This window comes from Castor canadensis, chromosome 1, assembly GCF_047511655.1.
Source record: "Castor canadensis chromosome 1, mCasCan1.hap1v2, whole genome shotgun sequence".
Taxonomy (NCBI): Eukaryota; Metazoa; Chordata; class Mammalia; order Rodentia; family Castoridae; genus Castor; species Castor canadensis.
The window spans coordinates 130436698-130446044 of record NC_133386.1 but is presented as its reverse complement, the minus strand read 5'-3'; the positions used below and the strand labels follow the sequence as shown (position 1 = coordinate 130446044).

The 9347-nt window shown below is 43.0% G+C and overlaps 1 protein-coding gene across 1 annotated transcript; it reads right to left on the bottom strand.

The window, feature by feature from the left end:
- Positions 1–548: 548 nt before the first annotated feature.
- Positions 549–7940, bottom strand: Ndufc2 (NADH:ubiquinone oxidoreductase subunit C2). Its single transcript, XM_020159832.2, has 3 exons — positions 7638–7940; positions 2264–2407; positions 549–706 (listed from the first exon to the last, which is right to left on the bottom strand). Exons 1-3 carry the CDS (start codon positions 7804–7806, stop codon positions 657–659), a joined length of 363 nt encoding a protein of 120 aa, XP_020015421.1. The 5' UTR covers positions 7807–7940; the 3' UTR covers positions 549–656.
- Between the last annotated feature and the right edge of the window lie 1407 nt (positions 7941–9347).

Sequence of the window (9347 nt, the reverse complement as noted above, 5' to 3'; positions counted from 1 at the left end):
GATGGAAAGCAACCTTTGTATGATGAACTGCTTTTTCATACAATAAAAAGAGTCAGAGGCCACACACCTATAATTCCAGCACTCTGCTGGCTGAGGCAGGAGGATCATGAGATTAAGGCCAACCTGGGATACACAGCAAGACCCTGTCTCAAAACCACAAAACAAAAAACCCCACACTGGGTGCCAGTTGCTCATGCCTATAATCCTAGCTACTTGGGAGGCTGAAATCAGGAGGATCATGGTTTAAGCCTTCCTGGGACAAAATGTTTGACAGTCCCTATCTCAAAAATAACCACAGCAAGCCCAGCACTGGTGGCTCATGCCTGTAACGCTGGCTACTTGGAGGCTGAGATTAAGAGGATCAGGTTCAAGGTCAGCCTTGGCAAATAAGACCCCATCTCCAAAATAACCAGGTGTGGGGGGAGGGGAGAAGGGTCTGTAGCTCAAGTGGTAGAGTGTTTGCAAGCATAAAGCCCTGAGTTTAAACCCCGGTACTACCAAAAACAAAACAAAACAAAAAAACAACAAAAAACCCCACAGAGTCAGAGTACTTATAATTATTTTTATTATAGGTATTGACACATCTAGATTAACATGTTCCATAAAATTCAGAAATGACAATTCTCAATGAAATAGAAGCAAGTGTTCTGAAGACTTCAACGCACTGGATAGAATTTTTCAAGAATTTCACCATAAGTTTTCTTATCTATAAAAGGAAAGATCATAAAAGACTTATTTTAAAGTTATGTTTTAAAAGTGATGTTTCTTGAGGATATAACTCAGGGTAGAGCACTTGTCTAGCACTCTCAAGGCCCTGGGCTAGGGGGCACTGCAAAAATAAATAAATAAGCAAATAAACAAAACTTGCATTTTTTTTTTTAAAAGAACACTCAGTAATCTTACTAATAGAAACGCTGCTATAACCTGAATGGTTTTGTCCCCAAAGTTGTGGCATTAATATTTGTCCTGTGGAGGTGGTTATGTTATGAGGGCTAAGCTGTTCAAATGGGATTAGTGCTTTATAAAATACATCAGAAGGAGCTTGTTTGCCCTCTTTCCCTTGTTTTGTTTGGTACTGGAGATTGAAACCAGGGCCTCATGCATAATAGGCAAGTGCTCTGCCACTTGAGTCATGTCCCCAGCCCCTGTGAGAACAGAGCAAGAAGGTGCCATCACTGAAGCAGAGTAAGCCTAGACACTGCACTGCTGACACCTTCACCTTGTACTTTCCAGCCTTTGGAACTAGGAGCAATGCATTTCTATTGGTTATAAATTACCCCTCCAAGGCATTTTGTTACAGTTGCTCCAATGGATTAATACAAGCCCCTAAGAATTTCCTTGTCTTAAACTATGGCTTGTCAATCACTGATAGATTTTGTTCCATGAATCTGTGATGACATCCAGATGGTTGCCAGAGGGGCAAAGTGCTGCCCGCAGTACCTTGGCTGAAGGGTCTAGGAAGGAATAAATAAATAAGTGGAAGGTAAAATGAATGGCAAAGTGTTTCCACCAGAGGATAGGCAATTAACTCAGCCAGGGGAAATGCACCATCCTAAGGAGTCTGGATTTTATCCTGTGAGCAATCAATAGTGATTTTAAGCAGAGAGATATAACCAAATATGCTGTTGGCAGAAGTAAGGCTGAAGGCAGAGGTGAGCTAGAGACAAGTGCAACAGTCTAAGCAAGAGACTATGAGATCCTGAGTAAGGGTAGTGGCTATGGGAGAGAGGATAGTTCAAAGCTGAGCAGGTTTAGGAAGGCAGAGGGGACATGAGTTTTGTTTGCTGTCCAAGGGATACAGAGGCACAGAGGTATCAGTCAGAAACTGGATATGTGAATTCAAGAGAAGATGGGCATTGTAATAAACGCCTATAATCCCAGCACTCCTAAGGCTAAGGCAGGAAGATCACAAGTGTATGGCCAGACAGTGCTATATAGCTAGTTCCAGGCCAGCCTGGGCAACAAAGTGATACTCTGTTTCAAAACAAACAAACAAAAAAACCTCAGGCTAGGGCTTTGCTCAAGTGGTAGAATGCCTGCTTAGCAGCACAAGGCCGAGTTCAAACTGTAGTACTGCCAAAAAACTAAAAACCAACCAACCAAACAAAAAACCTGGATATATGAATTTAAAAGATTCTGGTGTATAGATGAAGATGTAGGAGACAACAGAACATAGAAAATACCTGAAGTCTGAGACATGGACAAGATTAACCAGGAGAAATCATACAAAATAAAGAGGTTTTCTTCAATTAACTTGAAATACCTTTTTCACGAAAATCCTCCGGATGTGATTTTATATACCCAAACATGTCATGGTCCCTCGCAGCATACATATAGTCTTGACGTTTTAAAAGATAGTATCCAACAAAAAAAAAGGAAGTAATATATAGAAGCTGGCGATGCAAACCTGAAATTCAAAAAACAAATTCCAAAGAAATCAAAATCAGTGTGTATAAAGAATTATATTTTTACGCTTCATATGCATAATTTATTATTATAGCATTCTTTCCAACCAAAACCCAAAAACTCTTGTTTCTCTGAGACAGAGGCTTATAAGGTATCCCAGTTTAGTCTTAAACTCTGTATGTAGCCCAGCCGGCCTTGAATTATGATCTTCCTGCCTCACCCTCCTGAGTGCTGGAATTTCAGGTTCGTATTACCACATCTTGCTTAAAAAAAAGAGCAACATTAATTCTGTAAATATGACTATCAATAGAACCCAAGATTTTTTAAATTGAGGTTTTATAAAATACTGAATTAAAGAAGGTAAATATCCTGAATTCTAGATTAAGAACGGGAAAACAAAAAGTTTTTTTTTTTGCGTGCCAGTGGCTTATGCATGTAATCCTAGAGATCAGAAGGGCTGCAGTTTGAAGCCAGTCCAAGCAAGTAGTTCCAATTTCCTATTTTAGAAAATTTTCTATTTTGAAAAAACCCATCACAAAAAAGGGCTGGTGGAGTGGCTCAAGGTGTAGGCCCTGAGTTCAAACCCCAGAACAACAACAAAAAGTTTTTTCTTAAACCATGCACAATAGTGCACATGTAATCTCAGCTATTCAGGATGTAGAGACAGGAAGATTGCTAATTAGCAAGACCCTATCCCCAAAACAAAATATAAACAAAAGGGCTGGGGCACATCTCAAGTGGTAAGTACCTGCCTAGCAAGTACAAGGCCCTGAATTCAAATCCCAATGCTATCTTTGTCGCTCCCTCCCCCACCCACAATCCCTGGCAAATAAAAAAATTCCTTCATCAGGCATGGTGATGCAGGCCTGTAATCCCAATGCCTGAGGGGTGAGGAAGGAAGACTGAGCTCAAGGCCAGCCTGGGTATACGATGAGACCCTAGTACAAAAGAAAAAGAGAAAAAAAACAAAAAACAAAAAACCCTCACTCTGTTCTCAGATGTGTCTTCTAAATTTTGTACCATTTGCTTATTCAAAAATTGTGCTTTAAAAATCATCTTACTTATAGCTGGGTGCAGAGGCAAGCACCAATAATCCCAGCTATTTAGGAGGCTAAAGCAAAAGTTCCTTGAACCCAGAAATTCAAGGCCAGCCTGGGAAAATTAGCAAGACCCTAGTTCAATAAATAAATGAAATTTTAAAAAAAATCCTATAATAATGAGACTGGATCAAATCACAATATATAGAGAAAGCTGAAACTGGAAGTCTGGAGGAGTCTGAACTTTACACAGGGGAAATTTTTACAAATGGCTTGCTGCAGGTTTGAGTTCTACGTCATCTCTTCTCATCTTACATATATTCTTGGAGGACTCACTTATCTCTATGATTCTACCTACTATCCTCTGCTGATGGTCTGTAAGTATGCCTAACCCAGACACCCATGCTGAATAATACCTCCAAATGTTTGACAGACATGTTAATGTGAACACTCCAAACCTAATCAATTTGTTTCCTCTTCATACTTCTCCTTTCTCAGAGAACAGTAGGAATCCAGTCACAACACAGTAATAATCCTTTTTTTGTACCCTTTTCCCCCATACCCAGTCACTGCATCCAATGAATCCTACCTGGCAAATACTTCCTTTCCTTGCTTTGGGGAGTTTATCTCTCCTTTGTACAACCTGGTCTCCCTTTCACACAGAGCCCCTCTACTCTGATCCTGGCCTTTACCCTGTCACTAAAACCTATCTTGTCAGTCCCTTGTATCCCTCAATTGTGTCCAAGAGGAGTCCAGACTTTTGAATATGACCTAGAAGCTCTTCATGAGGCCGCACTTATACCTTTGTCTTCTGACACTCCCTGATATGCACACTGTACTCCAGCAATACTGAGCCACCTTTAATTCCTCATGTTAAGAAATAGCATGCACTTACTATTTCTGTGCCCAGCAACCTCCTCACCTTTCAAGACATCAATTCCTCTAAGTTTTCCCATGTCCCAGAATTAAAAGGATGAACTTATCTATCTTACTATGCAAATTGCTACATTAATTTGTCTCTACCATTAGGCAAAGTCCATGTTTGATTCATCTTTGTATAACAGTATACAGCACTTAATACATGTTGACTAAATTAATAAATGGCCTTGAGCATTTACTTACTACTTCAACTTATAACCTCTAAAAGAGATAATATCCATCCTACTTTTCTTGCAGTACTAGTATAAATCAAGACACAATGTGTATAAGGCCACCTTGGAAAATGTGGGAAGCAAGTATTCCATCTAGGGTTACAAGGCCCAGGTTCTTTTGCATTCTTCCTTATCCCAAACAGGCACTACTTCCCCTATATGGCTACCTACAATACAGCAAACCAAAGTGTGCAAGTCCTCCCATGTGCCAGTGGACCACATGAAGACCCAGATTTTACCTGCATGGACCCATAATCCTCACAGAGAGATGCATACAGGTTTGAGATGATGGTGTCAGCATCCCAGCCCTAGAGGCGTGGCCTGGCCTTTTTCCAAGTCTCCATTTCCCTAGCCTCTTCTTTGTCTCTCAGTGGTGGTCTTCCTCAACCACTTTCCCCTTTCTTCTTTTACTCCATGAATCTAAACCTGGAAGGCATCATGCTCTTTGTATAATATCATAAACTACTAATATATTATACTAGAAATTAATAACTATTTAATTTGTAGGCTATACTTAGATTACCAACTAACTCTAAATTTAGGGCAGGTAAATGGTAACCAGCAACAAAGGTTTTAAAAACTGGTGATGGGAGAAAAGCTTAAGAAAACAAAAATCGAATTAGTATTTTCTACTATTTAAAAAAAACTGCACAACTTTATTTCACTGACAGAATATTCCATTATTAATCATAGAAGGTTAAATATTCTCAAGGGCTGTAGTGTGAACATCCACCATCTATTTCTTTCCCCACTCCTCCAGTTCTCTTAGAAACATCATTTATGTGTAAACCTGTTAGCCTACCTGCATAAACTTGTACTACAATTTGGGTTTCAGCAGATGTGGCAAGCTGGTCTGTAAAATTTTGGAGGGTTGAGACCATGTTTTATACTTCCAATAAATACTTACAAGATTGCATCCTACTATATGTCAGACACTGAGCTAGACAAACACAATATGCACTGAATGAATGTTGCTGAGGAAAATGCTTTCAAGTCTTCAACATCTACATTTTCCAAAGCAATTTAGAAAAGTTCAGGGAACTCAGGAACTCTGACTCTTAATCCTGTGCTAAGTGCTTTATAAACATTACCTTATGACGCTCAAGTGGTAGAGCACTTGCCTAGGAAGTGTGAGGTGCCGAGTTCAAACCCCAGTACTACCAAATACAAAAAAAACCCCACATCACCTTATCAAATTCTCAGTCAGGAAACTTCCCTAAAATCAGATGGCCAGTAGTGTCAAAAACTCAATGTCATTGGCTCTTAACTACTATGATCTTCTGTCTCCTAGCAATGGTAACTTTGTAACAATGTGTTGAGACTAGGAGTATACACTTCCTGCTAAATGTCCTCTAGAACACTCTTCCTCCTATCTGTACCTTCTTTCATGTTCCCAAAGCACTCTGCTCATTCCATCTCTATCAAAGCATGCACCTATCACCCTGAGACCAAAAACAGACTGTTTACTTGCTTGTCTGACTTGACTAGAAGCTTCTTAAGGGCAGGGTAGGTGTTTCTCTCACCATACACCCAGTATATAACACCATGCCCGGCACAGAGAAAAGTTCAGTCAACGTTGAACAAACCTATGATAAACTGTATAATAAAGAGCTAAGAAAAAAAACTTCACCCAGCACCTTCAGTGTGCCAGGCATTTTACTTATGGAATCTCATTTAATCTCACAACATAAACATAAAAATTAATCTCATTTTATACATGAGGAAATTTTGGTTCTGAAAGCCCTGACTGGGTCACTTACCCAAAGTAATACAGGTAGGAAGTAGTGGAAGAAAGCCATTTGGCTCCCAACTAATTATACCAAGTGATAGGTTGGGGCAAATGTGGAATGAAGAGGAAAAAACCCCATGTCCCCAGAGGCAGAAATGGACACAGATCACTCCTTTCTGGGAGTGATGGGATCTCAATATGACTTGAGCACCGAAAATGCTGGGATTTAATGGGCTGAGAGCTGACCTCCAAGCATAACAGAAAGAGGCACAAGTGGGTGATTCCTAGTTGTCTGAACCACCATTAGCTTTCTTCCTAACTGGGCTTCCTAGCTTCAGTGAATGTTTCTCAGTGCTGGCAAAGATCACCTTTTAAGTCACAGGTGTGATCACTGCACTCCCCCAGCTCTCAAAAACTTGTAAAGTTCCAGCCTACCAAGAAAACCAATTGCCATCACCTACCTAATCTTTGCAGTTTTATTACCCAGCAGAGTAAGTAATCAAAGGCCCCCATTCAGAGGTCCTAGCCTACATTTGCCTTCCACTTGCCCCACAGGCCTAGAAAGTTCATTTTAAGTTCTGCCTGATAATCCAAGGTAAATTCAAAGACATCTCTTCTAAACTCTCCTCTTTTCCCTTTAGAAAAGTAGTCAGCACAGCTACTGTGTGTCAGTTGTCATCGGACTCTGATGAGAGGCCGATGACCTAGTAGGAGCGTCTCCTGGTCAAAGTGTGGTCCCCAGACCAGCGGCAGCAGCGCTGTCTGGGAGCTTTTTAACACCCTCGGGCCCTCCCCAGACCTTGTAAGTCAGAATTCACATTTTAACAAGTCTCTAGAGTATTCTTATGCCCAGTAAGTCTGAGAAGCACAGAGTTATTAAAAACAGTCTCTGCTACTTATTAGCCATGTTGACCGTGGGCCAGCTGCTTTACCCTCTTTTAGGCTCCGTCCCCTCGTTTGTGGATGACACCTCCCCATGAAGACCTAAATGCTTAATGCCCACAGTGTCAGCAGGGAATGGCAGAGAGAAGGGCGCTCAGATCTGCACAAAGCACAGTGAGAACTGGGAGGAGCAGTCCCGGGTCCTTCACAGACTCACTGTGGGATCCCCGTGCTTCGGTTTCTTCAAGTGCAATATGATAATCTGGCTTGGCCTGATTCCTCAGAGGTAAGCGAGCATAGGCAACCCGGGGAAGCGAGCTGACATGAAAAGGCCCGGAAAGCAGCGGTGCCCGGGGCGAGCCCCTGCGGAGCCGGTCCGTCATCCCGGCGTTCCCCCGCCGTCCCGGGAGCCCCCGCCCGCACACCCCTCACCGGCTATCACGACCGGCCTCTGCCGGAACGCGTTATCCACCAGGCCTGAGCAGTAGCCCAAGAAGCCCATATAGAGGAGCCGCGGGTCGTTCAGCTTGGGCGGGGGTAGGTTCCGGGCCTCGTCTGGCAGGAGCTTTAAGGGCACTCGGCCCGGCCGTCCGTCCATCATGGTGATGCCGTTCCACTTGAGGCCTGGCCTCAGACCTCCAACTTCAAGGAGAACCACCACGACCTGGACTAAAGAGCTAGCGTCCTTGTCCAAGCCCGGGGCTGAAGGACAGAGCGCATGCCCGTGCAGCGCCCAAACGCTTCCGGTGCGTGCGACCGCAAGAACCCCGCACACGAAGTTCCGGGCTACTAAATGGCCTGGGGCCGAGGTTATAAGTGAGGGTTTGGTCGCCTGGCACCACCGCGTGGAGGAATACGCCAACCGGGACAAACTGGCCAAGGACTAGGAGACACACCCAGAATTGCTCTCCCTCCGGCCCCTGAACCTCCCTTCACAAACGGCATTAATTGAAATTCCATAAAAGCTAGTTTTCTGGGTTTCCGGCTGCTCATTCGGCACAGATGCACCGTCCAAAGTCTAAAATTAAAATCCAGCCAGCAACAAAGGATTCAGAGAACCACAGGATTGTATCAATTAGCTTGAACTTGAAATTCAGCTTTGGAGGCAGCACCCTAAAGTGTTTCACTCTGGGTCATCAGGTCCCTGCGCACCTGAAGGTGGTGTGCGAGAAGGAATCTAAAACTTTCTGCCAAGTAATTGCCCAGTCTGCTCACCTACCTCAAATAAGGGAGCGCTTTCATCTTTTTAGAAAGTCCTTGTTAATACTGAGCTAAAATGCGCATTCATTAGTGACAACCGACATTTTATCCAGGAGAATGCTGACTGAATCATTGCAAAGGTATATGCATCAAAGATACTGATTTTCTGGATGAAAAAGCTAAATATCAGCTAAGAGTAATTAAAGAACGAGGGCTAGGGATGTCTCTCAGTGGAAGTGTGCTTACCTGTCAAGCATGAGGCCCTGAGTTCCTTCCACTCCAGCACTGAAAAAGAGGGATGAACTTTTTTTTTGGGGGGGGGGTTGGGGAAGGAGTTAACTGGGGTTTGAACTCAGAGCCTTGCACTTGCCAGGCAGGAGCTCTACCACGTGAGCCCCTTCCATCTCTCCCCCGGAGCAAGAATGGACTTTTTTATGCCTATGCAGAAGCACCTCCCAGCCAGGGGTAGTGGTACATGTCAGTAATTACAGCACTAGGGAGGTGGAGGCAGGAGGATGGAGGGTTCGAGGATTTTACAAAGTGAAATCCTGTGTCAAAAACAGTCTGGTGTAGTGGCTCAAGAGGTAGAGCCCGCGAGGCCCTGAGTTCAAGCCCCAGTGCCACGAAAACAAAAAACCCAACCAACCAAACAAAAACATCCCTGATCTGTAATGTTTCAAGTTAAGGTGTTCCAAGGGGCTATACAGTACAAGCAATGTTTCAAAAATTCATACCCTTTGGCTCAATAATTACAGTCTGGGAATCTGTCCTGCAGAAATAGTATGGTATGAAAATAACTTTTTTGGTTGGGAGAGTGGCTCAAGTGGTAGAGCCACCTGCCTAGCAAGCACAAGGGCATGGATTCAAGCCCCAGTACAGCAAAACAAATAAAATTACGGTACAAAGTTTTTTTTTTTAACCTACAGTGTTCCTTTTTAAATT